Here is a 21,354-nt window from a genome sequence, read left to right as displayed (position 1 = left end):
CACTGACTTGAGATAAGCTGACGGGTTTGTATAAGCACACAGGCAGGTGGCAAGCATGCCAGTCTAGCCATATTTGAACTAGTCGAGCTTTGCAGAGAAAGCATTTTAGCAACAGCCTGTCAGTCCAAAGCACCAGAACGCGTCAGAACGCGTCGGCGGCGGCTTTCAGGTTTCAGTCAACATTCATGTAGGTCTGTAAGATGACCAAGGCCTGCTTTCTAGGATTCAGGAGTTTTAAGAATGGCTTACACTGTTTTTCAAGGAATTACTCAATTCGTGCTATTCTTTTTGATGGGTTTAACACAGAGTGGCTGTGTGCGGAGCATGCATTCATTGGTTTTCCAGGATATGCATGTTTCTATAATACATATCATTCACTGATTATATTGTAGGATCATATATTTTATCTTTACATTGACTGAGGCTATTGCATTTTTTCTTCCTTTTTTTTTATTACTTTCTGTGTGAATATGTGTACATGTGTGCACATATTTGTGGAGGCCAGAGGTTTATATCGGGTGTCTTCTTCTCTGTTTTTCTTTTTTCTCTCTCTTTTTTTTTTTTTTTTTTTTTTTTTTGAGAGCTCTCTCACTAAGCCTGCTGCTCTCTGATTGAGCCAGGCTCACTGCTGGAATTACAGCCATGTGTAGCGCAGCTGGCATGTTACATGGATCCTGGCGATGTCAGCTTAGATTCTCAGGCTCATGCAGCAATCCATTTACCCACTGAGTCACCTCTCCAGCCCCAATGCCACCTTTTCCTACAGAGCTTAGCCAACACGCACGTGCAGGGTGGTGATCCTCCTGTTGCATTTCATGGAAACTGTTTTCTGAGCCTGTTAGCATTTCGTTTGAATCAGCATTCCAGAACTGTTCTGGAAAGATTTGTGGACGAGGCGAGATTTTTTTTCTTCTGTATTCCTTGGATGTCTGTTTATGTATTTCCGACTTTTGTCTTTTGTGCTCCCAAAGGAGTTGGCAGATTCACCCTGCCTTCCAGGAGGGCTTCCAGTTAGACAGAACTTCAAGTGGGAGCAGTATTTCACCCCAAACCAAGACTCCCTTAAAGTGGATTTTATGCAGTGAGACTGACATTTTGAAGCAGGATGGTTTCCCTTCCACTACAGGTGGAACTCGCTGAGGGAAAGGTGGTATATAAATCATCTCTGTGGCCATGGAATCCAAGCCTGTGGAAAAGAGAAGGTATAGCGGGGCTCTAATCTCCCTATTTCCCCAGCACTGTAGAAGTCAGACATGCTTCACACAGAGACAGCTGAACCTAGCTTGCTAAGCTGTCTTTAGTTACTGTTTCCTGGGATTTAGTGTAACCTTTCCTTTTAAAAAATGACTTATCTCTGGAAAGATGGCTTAGTCTGTGAGGTGCTTGCCATGCAAGCATGAAAGCATGGATTTAGATCCCTGAATTCCAAGTAAAAGGAGTCATGGGACACATGGAGACGCTGGGAACATGGAGACACTGAGATGGCTCTGTGGGCAAAGGCATTTGCTGCTCGACCCTGTTGGCCAGAGATCAATCTCCAGAGCCCACATAAAAAGTCAGATATGGTGGTGCCCGTCTGTAAACCCGCAGTCGTACAGGGAGGTGGGAGGCAGACACAGGAGAAGAAAAAAAAAACAAAAAAAAAACTCAACTAGTCAGCTAGCCTGAAGTACTTCATATGGCAGACATAAGAGAAAGCTTGCCTCAAAAACAAAGTGCAAGGACAGAACCAACTCAGAAAGGTATCCTCTGTCCTTCATGTGTGCACCATGGCATATGTGCATACATTTACATACCCAGAACCAACTCTGGAAAGTTGTCCTCACATCACAGATTGTACACACAATAATAACTGATCCATATGTGCAGCATGGCATGTGTGCAACACAACAACAATTGATCCATGTGTGCACCATGGCTTGTATGCATGCATTTACATACATGGATCATACACACATTAATAATTGAAAAAAGAGTTGGGTTTGTTGGTGCATGTGTGTAATCCCAGCTCTGGGAAGGCAGAATAGGCAGGTCCCTGGAACTTGCTAAACAGTCATCTTAGCTCACTGGTCAAACTCGGGATCAGTGAGATACCCAGTCTCCACATAAGGTGGCAAGTGATGGAGGACACCTGATGCTGACTCCAGTCTCTATACACACATACACACACCTTCGCAAGCAAGCACACATACCACAGACACACACATACACACATGAAGCTATACGTCATGGCAGCAGGAGCTTATTGCAGTGGCTGTGCACACACACACACACACACACACACACACACACAGAGTTTATTATGAGCTTAAAATAAACAAATAACAAAAAGATGCTCATTTTTCCATATTCAAATCGAAAGATTAGCATAATTCACTGCAGAAAAGTTAAAACATGCCTGTGTGATAATTAAGACAGTTACCCATCATTGTCCAGGAAAGACTCTATCCTATACCTATAGCTTACCCCTGACCCTGGTACGTATGCACTTACGTTTTCTACGTTGAACTTAATCCCAGAATCCCAGAAGCCTCTGATTTAATGGCTACATAATGTTTTCTCCTGAGGTTCCTCAATTTGTTTTCCTATTCACTAGTTTTACTGACTGGTATTACTACAGCCTGATGCAGATTACAGGTGATAGTGTTTGCCAGGCTCATTTGTAAGGCTTGGCTTTCCAGACTGAATACTTTCTTAGGGTAGTTTCCCAGAATGACATGTCCTTGTCTGTGATTGGTCTTGTGTCCACTTACATGGTTTCAAAGGGTTGTGATTCTTGACATTAATGAGTGTTGAGAAAAACCAAGCAGCCCTTCTTTCTGTTGTACATTTCATTTTGTGTGTGTGTTCAGGTCAGGGGACATCTCTGAAAAGCCAGTTCTCTTCCTCCTTATGTGGGTTTCAGGAGTCAATCTCAGATGGTCAGGCTTGACAGCAGATGCCTTTATTGATTAACTAAACAAAAATTTTGGAGTGTCTGTTGTTTGTTTAGCTTTTATTTTATGTTATGGATGTTTTACCTGTGTAGGAGGAGTTGGACCCTCTAGAAATAGACTTACAGTTGTGAGCCACCACGTGGATGCTGGGAACTGAACTCAGGTCAATGTTCTTACTGAGCCATGTCTCCCCAGCCCCAGGAAATCTTTTAGACTGAAAATAAAGATAAAACTTTTCTTGAGGTAGAAATTAAAAACATAGTCATCTTTAAGTACTTTAAATCTGTTCTAAGATGGTTTTAAACTAACAGAAAAATTACCAAAAAAATGTGTAAAAAAGCTCCTATATTCCACATACCCAGTTCTGTGTATAATTAACATTTTATTACTACTATGTTATTGTGTTGGTTTTATTAGTGCTGTGACAAAATCCTTGACAGACAACTTGAAGAAGGTTATTATGTTCTGGCCTATGATTTCAGTTGATTCTTGACCTGTGTTAAGCTGAACATCATGACAGTAGGTGCTTATGACTTCTCAGTTCATGGTAATGAGAAGTGGGGCTTGGGGCAGGACAAGACAGAATTTTAAGGATATGCCCCTAGAGACCCACTTCATAAAGTTTCCATAACCTCCCCAGACAATATACCACCATCTGGGGACCACGACCGTCACTCATGAGCCTTTTGCGTGACACTTCATGTATAAGCTAACAGGTACATTAGCTAAAATTTGGTGGTGAGCCGGCCTTGGTACTTTATTGTTAACTAAAGTCTGTACTTGAGTCTGCTAAGTCAGCTCTGTCTGCCATAACACATCATGGACTGTGATGTAAACAGTAGAAATCTCTTCCTCATAGTCGAGAAATCTGAGAATAAGATGCTGGAAAACAGTTCCTTGTTAGGCTTGTCTTGCTGGCTACCTTCTTAGTGTGTCCTTAGTTCTTGTGTCACAAGTGAAGAGAGAGGCAAAGAGAGGGGAGAGGAACACAGATGAAGAAGGGATGTGGAGAGAGGGTGGGTGAGGAGAAAGGACAGATACAGGACAGAGACATTTGCAAACTCTGTGTTACCACTTCTTATAAGGGCATCCATCTCATCCTCAAGGGCCCACCCTCTATGACCCCATCTAAACCTAATTATCTCTCTAGGGCCTTGACTCCAGACACCTCCCCGTTGCATGGTAGTGTTTCACAGTATTGCTTTGGCAAAGACAGAGCTGGTCCACAGCAGTTCCTGTAGCCCATAATAGTGGTTTTACTTATTTTATAACGAAGGCTTAGAAAATACCATCTCTGAGTATCTGTGTATGAGCATTTACTCTCATTTGTCTTTGTGTAATTCAAAAGCCATGTTCAGTCAACCACATAGCATGACTTCTAAGCGAGTGTTAACTTACTAACAGGAGTCCATATTGTGTTATGTAATTGGACAGGCCTACTGTGGTTTCATTTGAAAATCTGTTGCAGAAGCAGAAACACACATGTAAAAATTTTCCATATCATCCTGAGCATGTGAACTTTGGAAGACCCCTATCTGCAAGTGAATCAGGTTCTCTTGAGGGGCTGCTTTCCCTCATCAGCCCCTCAGAATACCAGTAAACAGTGGGTAGAGTCAGGAAGCAGCTGTTTCTCAGGTTGAACATAGGGTTGTGTGGAATAGCTTTCGATAAATATAGAGGTTGGAACTAATTGGCCACCATGTTGTGATGTGATTGTTGCTGTGTGGATGGTAACACCTCAGTCTGTACCTAACTAAGCGGGCTTGTTAAGGAGTCATTCTGGTGACTTGGTGACAGGTGGGAGGCTTCAGTGTTCTGCATTGTATGTCAAAGGTCATGGTGATTGCAGATTACTTTTAAAAGATCATTTTTTTTTTTTTTGAAAACTGAAAAAAAAGTCATGTTTCCTGGTCCAGCAGGTGATCTACGTCTTCCCAACGTTGTGTCCCTCATTTACCCATGTGCGGCCATCCACTGGAGTGCTGTTCACCTACTGTCAGCCATATAAAGCAGCACGGTTTTTAAACAGGAAGTGTAATTGTTACATTGACTTGAAATCTTTATAGTAATATATTTCTCATTGGAAAAATAATGAAATGGGTTAAGCTTACCCCAGCCCCCCACCCCCATTTGGCCTGCTTAGAATATAAGCTTTGGCTTTTTGAGAATTTTTTTCAGGAGACATTATTGGTTATAAATGTTTCTAATTAATTATTCACTCTCAAATAATAAGACAGTAAATCATAGCCCGGGTCTTTCTGATACTTTTACTTCATTCCTTCCATTTCTTTATGAGAAAAAAAAATGTTTCAAAATAGAGTTTCATATATTTGCTAAATTCTCCTCCTGCAGCATGAAGTGGTTTTTAGTTAAAGGTCATGGGCACTAATAGGCAAGAGGACTGTTTGTCATTTATATTCCGATTTAGTTCGAATTATGCAAAGTGAAGACGATGGGTGCTATGAATTGAGATCATTAGTACATCAATTATTCTGTGATAACAGCTGAGAACAGGCTGCAGACTACATAAACGCTCCTTCCATTTAAAGTTGGATTCCCATTAGCTTATATGAGAGAAAATAATTTCATTCTAATTTATCTCTTTTTAAATGGACATTGTTCCCTTCTGAATTCAAGAGGAGAGCATTTTAATGCTGTAGTCATTTATAGTACACAGGTCAAATAAATAACAAGTCATATTTCCAACAGTATATGTCACTGCTATAATTTATATTATAGCAGTTCCTTGATTCTAAGACAAGCATCTTTTTAGTATGAATACAATGAGAGCAACATCAGGCATTAGGTTGGTGAGAATACTGCTTCATTAGTGACTGTGGTGTTGGTGGTGGTGTTTTATAATTTGTACAAAGCCAAAGCTTCACCTCATGGACTTTTGATGTTTAGAAAATCTGGTGAGAACTATCTGAAAGTGTTGACTATGTGAAGGAAGTCATCCTCAGTTTTGAGATAGAGGTCTTTGAGGTTGGCCTCAAAGTCACCATCCTCCAGTGTCCTTGGGATTATAAAGTGTCTCATGGTGCCAGGCTGGGATTTACATTTCTAAGCTTAAAAGCAATGAGCATAGTATTAGATGGTAGACAAGAGGAACAGATTTTTTTTTTCAGGTCCAAATGCATTATAAGCCAAAATAAAATAACAAAACCCTAGAAATAAATGAAAGGAAATGGCTCCTTTTTAATGAGCAGCATGGGCTTCAAGAGAAATCCCAGCAGGTAGATTGCCAAAGGCTGCTGTTGACAGAGGTAAGTGAGTAATACTAAATGCATGGCATAAAAATTGATTCATTAAGTAATGAGAAGTTAAGGCAATGAGCCTGCTTCCTCAGTAAGCTAATGAGCTTTTAAAAAAAAGATCTCAGTATTGTATTGACCTGGGTGTTTGATGTGAACTGGTAGATGGTGCACTTGGGTGAGCAATCTGTGCGGTGCATAGATGGCAAGTTTCCAGACCAGGAAAAGGGGTTCTGTTCCTTCATGTCTGAGACTCTGTAAGAACTACAAATATCCATAAATATAAAAAACAAACAAAGGAAACGATTGATATTAGTCTATGTATTGACGTGGACTGTGGGGAACCATTTAAATGTCCAGTCGCAGGTAAATATGTCAGTAATTGTTATACAGTAGACTATTATACAGCTATTAAAGTATTGCTTGAGATTAGTTTAATGGGTTTGGGAAATACTCATGGCAAAATAAGGGTGGGAAGTCGAGTGCTAGGCATTATTTATAGTATGGTTTTGGCTCTACTTTTATATATTTCACATCCTGGAATGGAATCCTGGGTTTCACATACTAAGCAAGTACTCTGTTGGTAAGCCACCACCCTCTGTGTATTTGTCTTTTCCTTCAATGTAAAAACTACCTGTGTATAAAGAGTTAAAGAGAAACACACTAAAATACTACCAGTGGCCAACTTAGATGAAATTTCGGTCAATTTTATCATTTTTTTTATTACATTTTTGGTTTGTTTGTTTTTTCTCCCAATTTTTTTCCATGGGAATATGTTATTTATAGTGGAAAAGCCAAGCCATTGAAATATAACTAAATAATAGTATCATTTCACAAATCTTAATCTGTGATGTCTTGTCCTCCAGTTATTTTCAAACACTGGTTGGTACATTAGAGTTTCATAATAAATCTTAGTTGACTAAAATCAAAGTTTGGGGTGGGCCAGCCCCCCGCAGGATGAAAATCAAAGTATAGATAACCATGTTTGCTACCCGAGACTGGAAAGCACAGGTGGGCTGAAGGGGAACACCTGAGATCCTAAACTCGGTGGAAAGCTGAAGGTCTGGTCTGGCAAGGTGAGCCAATGGGGGAGTTGATGTCTCCACAGGTGAGCGAGGTTGGATGCTTGCCCTGGCCCAGGAAACAGCTGCCCCTGCTTAGCTGAGAGACCTGTGGTGGGCCTTCAGAGGCTGCTTCGGTCATGTACCAAATGCAGGATGTTGTAGGTCATGTTCTCTGCTCACAGGATGACCACAGTGACTTGATCATGCTTGATATAAATACACAGACCTAGTAGGAACACTGAATCATTTGGGAATTTAGGTCTCTGTTAAGAAGAAATTAAGACATTACAGATGACTAGTGAAAACCCGTTGTATTTAAACCTGTAGACATGACAGTACATAAGGACATTTTTATATAGCAGGAAAGTTGTAAAAGTAACTAACTAAACCTTTAAGAAGCTCAACCAGGGGAAAAATAAGAGAGGAGAGGAAAGGAGATGGAACTTATCATAAGAAAAACATTTTTTGAATTTCACATTTTAATTAAAATATTACATAAACTTTCCCCTTACCTATTCTCCAGCCTCTCCCAATCTCTTCTCTCTCCAGTTCCTTCCAGATCTGCTCCCTCCCACTAAAATTTGTGGCCTCTTTACTTTATTACTGTTATATATCACTATCTATCTATCTATCTATCTCTCTATCCTGCTAAGTCCATTTAGTGTTACTGGTGTATATATTATTTCAAGATTGACCATTTGATATTGGGTAATCAATTAGGGGGAACCTCCAAGAGACTTCCAAGACAATATAGGCCATTGTCCTTTGTTGAAGTATAGCTCCTATTGCTAAAGACAGCACATACTTTAGACACAGGGAAGATTTTGAGCTACATCTAACCTGAAAGTCTCCTCTCTGCAAGCTACCATGGAAGGAAAGCAACCAGGAGTCCTACCCAGCTATGACACCTGTGAACCACAACAGTGACCAGCATAGCTTGGTACCAATAGAGGTACAATAGTCATGTTTACAGCTTGGCAATAACTGACAACTGTATAATTATATTTATTCAACAGGAGGGGCATCATTTCTGGTACTAGAAATTTAGCCCGGGTCACAGATCTTAGGGAAGAACCTGGTACCACCACTTTACTAGACCAGAATAACCACTAACTGCATTCCAGACTTACCCTTAGACCCACAGGTGAGCGTAGCTCTCATCACTCATCAAAGGAGCTTCCTTTGGTAGCAGAGACAGTTACAAAAGACTACAACTGGTCCAAATGCAGAGACAGACAAAACTTAATAAAACAAGAGCAAATATGATGGAATTGATAAACGAGGAATTATACTTTTGAAAAGATTTATTGCCAGGCAGTGGTGACACACACCCTTAATCCCAGCACTCAGGAGGCAGAAGCAGGCAGGTCTCTTGAGTTCCAGTTCAGCCCGGTCTACAGAGTGAGTTCAAGACAGCCAGGGCTACACAGAGAAATCTTATCTTAAAAAAAAAAAAAAAAAAAAAAAAAAAAAAAAAAAAAAAAAGAAGAAGAAGAAGAGGAGGAGGAAGAGGAGGGGGAGGAGGAAGAAAGGGGGGAAGAGAAGGAAGAAGAGAGAAAAAGAAAGAGGGAGGAAGGAAGGGAGGGAGGAAGGGAGGGAGGGAAGAAAGGAAGGAGGAAGGAAGGAAGGAAGGAAGAAGAAAGGAAGAAGAAAGAAAGATTAATCAAGTGGACAAACCTGTGGCAGACTTTTATCAAGAAAATAAGGTGGGCAGGGCCTGCAGAGATGGTTCAGTGGTTAAAAGCACTTGTTGCCCTTACCAAGGACTCAAGTTCAGTTCTTAGAACTCACATGGTAGCTCACAACCATCCGTACCACCAGTGCCAGGGATCCAACATTCTCCTCCGACCTCCACAGGCATCAGGCATGCACATAGTACATTCTTGGAGATTCAAGCAAAACAGTAAAACAGAAAGAAAAAGTAGAAAGAAAACTTCAGTAAATAGTTTTGAAAGCCAAGTTGTTACCCTAGACAGGGAGGACACAGGTCATCTTAGAGAGGGCTCTATTTTTGTGAGAGAATACAGTTTGCTTCTTTGAGACGTGTCACGATGTTTTAAAAACACTTAGACACCTATTATTCAAACCTCAATTTTTTTTCTTGTAAAGAAAAAGCCTCACTGAGTTTTCATGATTCAAAGACTAGAATATAATTTTTTACATCTCTTGTGTGTCTCCAATGTGGTATAATTGCTGTTTTCAACCAGATCCTCAGGTTCCTTCTTACTCAGAGAACACTCAGTCCTGATGTAGGTTGGGAGTTCATGATTCTATACCTTTCTAGAGAGGGTTTCCCAGGCTGCCTAACTTTTGGACTTTGATGAACCAGTTACTTAGAAGGTGGTATAAATAGGTACTGAGGGATTTGAACTCTAGGCAGAGGCTTCCTTTTCCCCATTTCTCTAAAGCAGCATTGTGAGGTGTGATACACCATGGGTAAAAATAACTCAGACTTGCTAATGAAAGACAGTGTGCACATAATCTGCTCTTGCAGCACACACTTTTATAAATGCTGAAATGCTCTTGTCAAACAGTATTTTAAAAACTGTCAGATGTGTGTGTGTGTGTGTGTCTGTGTTTCAAATGAGTTTTAAATAATTTAGCACTATGCAGACAGCTGAAAATGACTTTATAAGCTTGCTGTCCTCTTTTGTATTACATAAACAGGAAGGTACCATGAATTAAAAATGGACTCTGTCTCCTAACCATCAGGTCCCAATAACCAGTGTAAATGGACTTTTGTTGTTGCTGTTCATGTTTTCCCATTAAAAAATTGTGGTACAGTCATTCCAACAGATACTGCATAGCACAGACAGAAAACTAGGTTCCTGACAGCAGGTCCTGTCTGCTTTGTGTGATATGATTGGCCGTGCTGTGGTGGCTGCCTCTCCTCTGCCTCCTCCGAGTGCTGCAGCTTCAGAAGTGCAGAGTAGACACGGGAGACAGTTGACTTGGAGTGAGCATAGATCACTTGGTGCTTGCCAACTATCTCTTAGTGCTGAGCTCCACTGGAAAAGAGCTAATCAAAAGTCACTCCTGTGTTCAAGAGCTGAAGAGCAGTGGGAAAGCAGTGCTCGCAGGTCACAGGGAGTTCTAGCCACATTTATCATTGGCTCATTAGTCACCCTTCTCTTGCTCTTCCTGTCCCATTTCTTTTTTTAAGGTGTGACAAAGAAAGCCTTTTTTTCTCCTGTGAAAACTCTTAAGTGGAAAGTGTCATACTGTACATCCCTCCTGCCAAAGAGTAGCAAAGCACTATCGTCTTCTGAAGGCCAGGCCTTTTCCCTGAGCTTCCTTCCCCCCGACTGTTATGGGCGTTTTCTGTGGATAAGAATGGGAGTGGTCACACTCAGGAGTGACTGGGCCTCTCTCTGATCTGCATATCTCTGAGGAGTTAAGTGGCTTTCATAACAGAATATCTCATGTGTGTTTGTAGGGCTTGGGAAGTGACTGAAACCTACAGAGAAAATTGGTAGTTAGAGGGAAGTAGAAGGCACTGGCCTTCAAACACAGTGCTGAAAACTCTGAGCATTGATACTGTTCACTTTTTGAGGATTTGCTTTAAGAAACTAACTGTTAAAAACGCATCAAAGTTTATAAATTCTACCCTGGTGCCTCTCAGAGTACACTCCATATTAGAGCCATCAGGCACCTAGAGCATGCTGATCATGTACTGTTTGGCACACACTGTGTGCAGTAACACTCCACATTGCTCTAGCTCTTTGTCACATAGACCCCAAGCTACTGCCACCCAGTGGGAGATGCTGGGCTGGTGAATGGTGGGTCTTCCTTATATACTTAGTACATTACACATAGCTCAAGGGCCCTCTCAGCTCATTTTAATGACTGACCTCAGGCCCCTTTTGATCTCGGTTTCTTAGGGATATATATAAAATTGTTTCTAAGGTTAGGCTAAGACTTAATAATGGTGAAAAGCCAGAAACAGCTGTGGAAAAGGCCACATTTTTAGAAAACGCTGGTGGTGATTAAAGACACCCTATCAAAGAAGAGTTGAAGAAGTCCTGAGCTGTTTTTTGAAATGTTTCGCTGAAGAATGCAGATCAGCAGAGTAGATTATGTTTTGGAAGTGTTCACTGGTTTAAAACATGAGCATGATATTGTTAGACTTGAGCTACATGAACAGTTTTGTGACTGATTGTCATCACTGTGGTTGTTTTCTTGTTCCTCTGTGCAGATTGTAAAACCAAATTAAAGTTTCCAAGGGACCTGCACATCCAGCTAAGGGTGTTTCCTTGGCGTCCAGGTATGGATTAACTAGTAAATCTCCCCTTTCGGAGTCCCTGTGCTGAGGGCCACACCCATCTTTGGCTCTCTCAGCCATGGGTGCTGGGCTCGGCAACTTTCTAAATTTAGTTTCTTATCTGTAAAGTGGTATAGTAATTGTATTCAGGCTGAAGCTTGTTGAGAGGTAACCCAGAAAATGTTAATGTTTGTGTGTTATCATTCTTGGGTGCTGGTGGAATGGCTGATGGTGAAGCCTAGGCCAGTCAGAGCGTACAAAGGTTTTCTGGTAGCTATCCGTTGTGGACTCTTTTGGAAATAATCTGCTAACAACTTTCTACATGTGGATGTTAAAGAACTCTTGAAAAGAGACCACACTTAGAAGTTCGTTCCTAAGTGAGGCGGGCCTTGTGATCTGCCCTCTGATGCATCCAGTGTTCCAGAAGATTTCTTCACATGCATTTCCTCCATTCGTGCAGCAGGACTCGTACGACACCCTACACACGAGCCTTTGCACTGTGTCTCACCAAAGAGTTTAAGCTGTGGGATGAAGGCGACAGCATTAATGTCTTGGGTTGTTTCGGTGTAGTGGTGTAGTACCACCTCTAAGATTCACAGTTACTGAACACAGTGCACAGCAGAATCCTTTCTGAGACTCAATGGGTCATTGTTGCCTATGTCATCTTTCTTGTCTTGGCCAGGATTCTTTTGACCACAACTCAAGGAACCCCCAATGAACTTGTTTAAACAAGAGGATGATTATTGGCTTTGTATAGTTAAACTTGCCAGTGGCACTCACCAGGGTTCCAGGTATTTTCAATACATTGTGGTTCAGAGACTCAAACAGACCCCAGAGGCCAGGACCTCCGCTTCATTATCTTCCACTTGGCTCTGTTGTATTGGTCATCTGCTGCAAAGTAACAAGTACTCTCAGACTACTGGCCTAGAGACACACACTTGTCATATCCATTTCTGTTGCTAGGAGCTTGGATGTGCCTTATCCAGGTGTCTTCTCAGATTTGTCTCATAGGGCTGTAGCACATCAACCCTGATGTCTCACCTGGAGGCTTGATTCAGGATGGATTTTCTTCCAGCCCTTGTGGCTGTTAGAAGAATTTGCCTCCTCATGGATTGTTGGCGTGAGCCTCATTATCAGTTGGAAGCAACTTTTAGTTTGTCTCTAGGATGGGTTCCAGTATACTAACTCCCTCCAAAGAAGAGTTTGCTGGGAAGGTGGAAACTGCAGTCTTGGGGAACATAATTATGAAAGTGACAGGTCTCATTCTCTGGTCTCACTCATAGGCAGAGTGAAGGATTTATCAAGGACTAAGGGCCAGGAACATTCGTGCATAAAGTGAAGAGATGGGGGCCAGGAATAAGGAGACATGTCAAAGTCAGCCTACCTCACCTTCACTTTCAGAAGAGAATGTAGAGCCCTTTCTACAGTGACAGTGGTGACCATGAACACTCGCCCTGCATCTTCATAAGACCATCAGTTCAAGCAGATAGAGCATTGGCATCCAGTCTGGCCCACTTAACCATAGAATGATAGACTAGAAGGGAGTAGAATGTCTCTCCTACTGCTAAGAATACTGAAAGACAGGGTGGAGAAGCCTATAGAGCTGACACTTGTCACAGTTGACCACTGTTTCATTAGACTGATCTTGTCACTCGGTTAACATTGTACATAAAGCATAGCTATCACACTGGCTGCATATAGGGCATATGCCTGTGCTCTAGCTACAAAGAAGGGAAGTAAAGGACTCTGTGTTCCTCACGCCCCTTGAGACGTGGGGCTGCTTCTTTGATTGACATTGCTCTGATTTGAGCCCACACAGGGGATCATGGGCCCCCACCTTTAGTAGATGTCCAGTGTGGCAGGCAGCATTGCAGAAGCACATTCTGTTCTAATGGACAGTCTTCAGAACCTCCTCGCTTATGGTTCTACAATCTTGGTTAACGTTAACAGCTATACCAATAAAACTGTTAAGGAAACATAATGTGATATTGATGGTATGCCTAGATCTCTGAGTTATATAGTAGGTAGGACATTTCAACTTTCATAGTTAAAAGTTTTATTCATTCTTGATATACCTATAGTCCGAATTTGCTTTTGCTGAAAATTTAGGCTAAACTTATAGTCCAGTTTGCTTCTCAGGTTTTGGTTGAATATGTGCATTGGGGGTTTCTCAAACTACCCATGGTCACCATCTTGTCCCACATGACTCTTGTACGTATGAGTAAGCTGCCTTATCAAACGAGTAAACTGACTTACGTTTTCCTTGAAATTTATTTATTTTTATTTTATGTGTCTCCTTATTCCTGGCCCTCATCTCTTCACTCTGTGCATGACTGTTCCTGGCCCTTAGCCCTTGATAAACCCTTCGCTCTGCCCTGTGTGTTTGCTCGCCTGTTTGTATGTGTACCACATGTTTGCAGTGTCCAGAGACCACAAGAAGACATTGGATGCCCTGGAACTAAAGTTATAGCTGCTTGTGAGCCATTGTGTAAATGCTTTAAGCTGAACCTGCTGAACCTCTAGCATCGTCCTAGATTCTTATAAGTCCAAAAAAACTTTTAAATCTTTTCAAGAAAGCTCATGTTTCCTTACAGGCATTTACCAAGTTATACCTACTCATGTAACAATACAAAACATTCAATAAAACCAACTTAGCAGGAAAAGAAACAGATGTCATCTCTATGCAATAATTTATGAAGTGCAGAGTCTTGGCAACTCTTAAAATATTTTCTTAACTGGCCTAATATGTCAGCTGATAACTAACCATTGGAAATAGAATTTGGGGTTAAGATAACAATCTTTGATACATTTGAATCACCTGGGGGGTGGTTGAAACAACACCAAAAGTTACAAACAAAACACCACCAAGGTCCAAGTAACTTTAGAAACCTCTTCATGAAGGTCAGACATGCAGCTAGAATTGAAAACTAGCAGATGAAGACATGGACCTGGGGAAGACCACCTACCTACACATGTTACCATGTGTACAGTGGGAATGCAGAAGTCACTGCCTCTGCCCCATTGTTGGATCTGTCTCTGTTGCCTCATCATCTTGAACTCCCTATTAATGGATGTCAGCTTCTTCCTGAAGCTGCAGCAAACACATGAGAACATCATCTGTTGGCTTCATCACAGTAGCACATGTGAAGATCAGGCTGTAAACAATCCTACTCATTTTTCATTTTACATTTACTTTCTGGAGGTGATGGGGGTGTGTGTGGGGGACTCAGTCATGTGGGCTCCAGAAGTGTTTGTCTGTAGTGAGAGCAGATGGGAGAACATTTCCTCATGCCAAGTGGAGTTTACACTACCAAAGCACAGTGTGGAAGTGATCATAGCCTCTCTCAGACATTCCCATTCCCATGTGGGTTTTGCTTATGGGGGACGTTTTCTGTATATCAGTTCAATATGTTGTAGCGTTACCAAGGATTCTAGGAATGTGGACACAGTACATTCACATGAGAAATGCTTTGAAAGAAATATTTTTGAGGTCGCATGATTAAAGGTCATGAATTAAAATAAACATTTAATAAGCATATTCCAGGTGGTAAGCCAGTGTTTTCCATAGGAACAGTGTTTTTGGAAATGTACAAGATTGTTTTTAGTTGTTATAAGGATTAGTAGGAAAGCCACTGGCATTCGTTGTAATGGGACCAAAGTTGTAAGATACTACCTATCTTGCAGCTTGTAGGACAGCCCCTACGAGAATGGTCTCCTGTGTGTGCATGCATGTGCACTCTCATTTCCCCCACACTTATGTTCTGTTGAGAGACTTATACAGGTGAAAAACCTGTTTATCATTATTTGAGCCAAAACCTTAATTGTGCTTTTTATGTAAACAGAGAACATTCTTGGCATAGTTTTAATAGCTAATGAGTCACAGTCTATTGAGGGAAGCCAAGGCAGGAACTTCCACTGGGCAGGAACCTAGAGGCAGGAGCTGATACAGAGGTCATGGTGGAGTACTGATTACTGGCTTGCTCCTCAATGGCTTGCTCAGCCTACTTTCTTATGGAACCCATGACCACCAGCCCAGGGGTGGTATCACCCACAGTGGGTTGGACTCTTCCCCATCAATCACTAATTTAAAAATGCCCTACAGGCTTGCCTACAGCCCAATCTTTTGGAGGCATTTTTCTCAAAAACTAGCTTGTATACTACCTTTGAGAGTGTCAGCTCCAAATCCTACAGTGTCACTTTAAATGACAGTTGAGGAAGCACCCCACACCACCGTGAAAAGTAAACTGTTTTCTTACACTTATAACTTATGGCTTCTGCATCTGTCTGTCTGTCTTTCTACCCTTCCATTTATCTTTCTATCTGCACCAGTAGATTATAAGCTTCAGGAGACAGGGACTGTTTTATCTTGTTTATATGGTAGTCAGTCGATAAATATTTGAGTAAATGAATAATTTCTTATTGACACAGTTTAAGGAATTAATCCTGTCACCTGACATAGGCAGGTGAAATTTCCAGCTAGGGAGTTTCCAAGCATCATCTGTGATCTTGGAAGGGCTTTTCTACCTTTGCAGGACTCCCATTTTAAGATTTCTTTTTTTAGCTAACATACTAAACAAGATTTATTTATTATGATGATTTTGGCTTATTATGTATGTTGGCTTAGTTAGGGTTTTGTTGAAGAGACACCATGACCACAGTAAATCTTATAAAGGAAAATATTTAATTGAGGCTGGTTTACAGGTTCAGAGGTTTAGTCTATTATTCTCATGGTAGGAAACATGGCAGCATGCAAGCAGGCGTGGTGCTGGAGAATAAGAGTTCTACATCTGGATAGGCAGATAGGAAGAGACAGACAGACAGACAGACAGACAGACAAACACTGGGCCTGGTTTGAGCTTCTGAAACCTCAAAGCCCACCCCTGGTGACACACTTCTCCAAGAAGGCCACACCTCCTAATAGTGCCACTCCCTAGTGACCAGGCATTCAAATATATGAGTCGATAGGGGCCAGTCCCATACAAACTACATATATGTTATCATACCTGCCTCATTTTCACCCGCTACTCCTCCTGTCCACCTCCCAAACAGTCTCCCTTAGCTCTCTCTAGATAGACCCTTATCTCTATGCAGATCACATTTGACGGGCCCTCAAGTAGAATTCCTTAGTAGTTGTGTGTTGCAGGTCCCATGTCTCCAGTCGGCACTGTGTTGAATAAAACAAAACAGACAGCACGGGGCATGTTTCCTGTGTAGCTCCCGCCTTTGGAGAACATCAAAAGGGAACTGGTGTATCTGTGATGCCAAAGGTAGTGGGGTCACGGTAAACCTATTCACAGACCAAGTCCTTCCCACAATCCATGGCCAAAAATGCGTGCTGGTTAAGTGTTAAGTGGTCAGGGAAGACATCAAGAGCAGAAAATAGGCCATTTGGGGACAGTTTATCTTGGAAAGAAGTAGTAAAATATTCTCCTGTGTCATTAATATTCAGAACTGTCAGAAACCCTCTCTCTCAAGCTCCCAGCACTACTAACCACTAACCCGAGACCACTTATTCAGTTCCCCAAGCCCCAGAGCTTCTGATCAGCTCGCTCCCCAATTGGTGTTAATAGCTTTTACAGGAGAAATTATGGCGAGAACGACAGGCGCCTTCCCTTACCTCTTCCCTTACCATGTCCAACACTGCGTCTCCATCAGCTCCGGTCCTCAGCGATGTCATCCGCTCTGCTCACACCGTGAGATGGCATCTTTACTAACAATACGCTTTTCCTGCTTGCTTGAGAACACACTGGCTGTGGAGAGAATTTGCCGTTTAACAGGGTAGGACTTCTATAGCTTGTCACAGCTTTCAGTCTGAGCTTCAGATTTTCATATGTTAACAGTTTCACAGGAGAACAGGAGCATTTGTACGTAACAATTTAGCTTGGCCTTACAAATGTCCTCCTACAGGGCGGTGGTTAGCTTATGGTGATTTGCTCCATAGGAAATAATTGTTATTAATGCTCTCTGTATCATTGAAACAGCCGAAGTCTGTCATATCCTAATCTAAATTTGCTCAAAAGTCGCCTTTCCTCCATCATTATTCTAATAAGTCATATGTGATCTTATTGACTTTAACTTCTCATCTTTTCTTTTTTTTTCTTTTTTCTTTCACATACCCAAATAAACGTATGTCGTCAAATATACAACAGCTGTCCTATCCAGTAATATGTAAACTGTAAGCAGGTTTTTTTTTTTTTTTTAATCACAGCAGTAGAAAAAGTAACTAATCTTTAAACTGATACTGAGAAGTGATAAGCCCAACCATGTGAGTCTCAAGCCTTTGGAACTTGTTTGAAAGAGGACTGTGGCAGATTTTGGACTTGGGGCTAGGAAAGTCCTTGGGTACTGTAAGCCGGGATTAGTGGATCATTCTGGTTCCTGAAACATAGGAACATTGAAGAAAAATGTGTACTGAGGTACCCCAGCCCAGGAGGTCTCAGAGGAGAACAAACATCTTCTTTGGGACTGGCTCTATTTTGCAAGTGTGACACTTGGTTTTATTTTATAGAGCCTCACAGACAAGAGACTGCCTGGAGTTTCAGTGTTGGAATCAAAACACTATGTGGGCTTTCCAAATGGGACAGAAGGTATTCTGCAGAATTAAATGGCCATGGTCTATGAGGACAAGAATAGGAAGCTTAGAACTTAAAAGTAATGCGTTTGAGTGAAAAGTTGACAAGGGGAAGGATTGTGATTGGTTAATATTGATTGTCAACTTGCCAGGAGACAAGTATGCTTGCAAAGAATTATCTAGGTTAATTAAAGTAGAAAAATCCATTTTGCTCTGCCACTCTTGACTGAATACAGTGTGAGCAGTTGCCTCAAGCTCCTACTGCCATGACTGGCTGTTTTCTCAAAGTATGAGCAGAAATAAAATCTCCCTTCCTTAAGTTGCTTCAGGCAGGAATTTTGTCTCAGCACTGAGGACAATAACTAAGATAGTCATAACACTGTGTTTTCAGTGAGAGTAGGTACATTTGAAGAATCTTCCGTCTCCCTTCCCAAATTCCATGGCTCCCTTCTTCTCCCAAAGGTAAGCTCTCAGCTCAGTCTCTTCCACTCAGGATGCCTGTGTCTTCAATAAAAGGAGAAGTTCTAGTGAATGGTTACAAGCTGCAAGGAAGAGTCACAGTACTCCTTAAGACAAGCTATATTTCTTTCTCTGTGGGAAATTTCTCCCTTTTGAGTGTGGTGTGAGATTCCCAGGTCCGATTAAGATAGTAATCTCTTCTTTTGACTTTAGAAATGAACACTTCCTTACACGGCGAGTGGAGTAATAACAACAGCTAATTTTCTTGTGGCGGGCCCTGCGTGTCACTGCTCATGGTCGCTGGGTGATGTGCTGTGCTCCTCTTTGCTATTTTTAATTATATCAGAGCAATTAGATTATAACTTTAAACTTCTGAAAACCCATTATAAAGATAAGGAATTCATTTTACTGTATTATGCTCCAAACTGTAAATGAGATTTAAGGTTAATTGTCTAATAGGTTGGACTGTAAATTGAAACTTTCTCCTATTTTATTTTATATCTATATGATTCACCATGAAGCTTGGCTTAAAAGGTTTTCAAAATTACTAATTCTTTAAAAATAAGTTCTTTTCAGTTAAATTGAAATCAATTTCTTTTTAAAGCAAAGCCAGCTTTATTTTGTACCTTTAAACCACCACTTTCTCACTTCTAACTAGGTGGAGTTGTGTGTGTTATTGCTGTTGATGGCTGAATAGAGAATAAAAATAACACGAACATGGGTGGGGACATCCTAACAAAAAGCTCAGTTCTTCTGTTCTTCCTATAATCTGGAAAACATAACCAATCCCATGTTTTTATTATCAGGTTATAAATACCATGATGTAGACTCTTGATGAAAATGACAGCCCTCTTAGCCAATGAATATAGCTGGGCGTGTGTTACAATGGAAGAGGAGGAACAACCCTGGGGGCAGTCAGTGGAAGGAGGGAGTTCTTGATTTCTGACAGAGGTGCAGTTAAACTTGAACTACAGGTCACCGGGAGTGTTTGCATGTGGGGAGATAAGTGGTGGGTCCTGGGGCTAAAGGAAGAGATGGCCAAGGCAACAACCGGAGTGTGTGCTTGGTGTTCTGCAAGGAAGCCAGTGGATGTCAGAGGAAGGCAGTAACAGGGCTTGCTCTCTGGGCAACTGCTACTTGTGGGATTCATTGGAGAGGAAGCTCCAGGTGGCACATTAGCTGAGTTTCTTTTGCTTGTATCTGGTACTCACCTTATACACAGTGCTAAGTTTCTTTTGCTTGTTTCTTTTGCTTGTATCTGGTACTCACCTTATACCCAGTGCTGAGTTTTTCCATACAGTGTTGTCAGGAACCCATCCGGACATGCATAAATAGCTAGGCTAAGAAGAAGCAGAAAGGCTGACGTCTCACATGATGGAGCTTACCAACTGGGTAGAAGTGAGACCTGAGGAAAGGCCAGTTTAAGGGGAAGGATCATGTGCACATTTGTGCATATTTAGATGGTTCCAGGCAGCTGGCAGACTCAGCCATCTCGGTGGTAAAATGTGCAGGTCGGTAAATACTTAGTAATTCTTAAACGTGGGCTGAGAGAATTCCACAAATATAGTCCCCAGCCCCCAACCAACCTGGAAGTACCAGAGGCCTCTAAAAATACTGCTGCCTTAATAAATGTATGCATCTGAAAATACATTTTATTGTATAAGTGATAGCCAGACTTATAGTGGTAATTGCACATAGAGTAGAGTAGAACCAGCCAATGCCCAACCCACCTTTCAAGCTTGTTCCTTGTTGTCTTTGCAGAATGGCAGAAAGATCTTTATGAAACCAGATGGGGTGGCGCATGGGGGCATCTATCTGAGTTTTGGTAGACAATTCCTCTGCTAGTCAGTTGTGCATATACATGCAGCTGTCTGCTGTGCTGTGGACACAGATAGACACTGTCTCTTCCAATGGCTGGGTGGTCTAGACTTGATTCTGAGCAGAGAACACTGATTTCATTGATACTTGTGACAAGAAGCCCGAGGAAGAACTGGACGTCATTTAATGGCTTGTCTTGACAGAAGACTTCCACTGTGGAGACACAAACAGATTTAAGGAAGGGCATTACAGTTTAAATGTGTGACATTAGTATTCACTGTCCTGTTTGTTTGCCTTTTTTTTTTTCTTTTAAGGTAGGAAATGTTGTTCTTTGGACTGAGGTAAATGCTACTTAGCATAAGAAGCTCAGTGTGGACCAGAGCATGCAGACTGTGACTAATTGACACACAGAAGACTAATGAGAAGACAGAATCTCTCTAATCAGCAGCAGCAAATGCTCACAAAGGCTCTCTTCCCTCCTAGGACTTCCTTTGCCGGTCATCTGGCTGGCATTCTCGTTGGACTGATGTACACACAGGGGCCTCTGAAGAAAATCATGGAGACATGTGCAGGTACAGAACAAAGCACCTTTGGCCTGGCAGCAGTTGGAAGCTCATCTTTCCTCTAATGTGCACATAAGCAGCCCCAGGATTCCTTGCGGTTTATTTTAGAAATGTCCTAACATACTCAGATTTCTCTCTAAACCAAGAGCTAACAAGACGGCCGTCTGTATCTTGCAGTGCCTCACGAATGAGACTGGGACCCCAGGTTTCTATTCTGGGGTGTTCTTAAGGAGCAAATTCTGGTGTAGACTTATACCCTCAGCCCTAACAAATTCACAGAAAACTGCAGTCTTCCTCAAAACATTAGTTTACAGTAACGTATTTTTCTATAAGATTCCTTGAATTAATAGACATGCCTGGGAAGGTTACAGAAAGAAACCAAGCGTAGACTGGAGTAGAGGGCCGGTAATTTGAAAAGTAGTGAATGA

The 21,354-nt window shown here is 41.6% G+C and overlaps 1 protein-coding gene across 4 annotated transcripts in view; it reads left to right on the top strand.

The window, feature by feature from the left end:
* Rhbdd1 (rhomboid domain containing 1) overlaps positions 1-21,354 on the top strand; it is a 132,412-nt gene that overhangs the window by 26,782 nt on the left and 84,276 nt on the right. For all 4 annotated transcript variants that reach the window (XM_076914925.1, XM_034521847.2, XM_076914924.1 and 1 more), the window contains exon 4: positions 20,847-20,935. In XM_076914925.1, coding sequence (XP_076771040.1) covers positions 20,847-20,935 — 89 coding nt within the window. The remainder of the gene's footprint in view (positions 1-20,846; positions 20,936-21,354) is intronic.

The sequence above is a fragment of the Arvicanthis niloticus genome, chromosome 17 (assembly GCF_011762505.2).
Source record: "Arvicanthis niloticus isolate mArvNil1 chromosome 17, mArvNil1.pat.X, whole genome shotgun sequence".
Taxonomy (NCBI): Eukaryota; Metazoa; Chordata; class Mammalia; order Rodentia; family Muridae; genus Arvicanthis; species Arvicanthis niloticus.
Note: the sequence above shows the minus strand (reverse complement) of the source record. Positions and strands in the feature narration are given on the sequence as shown.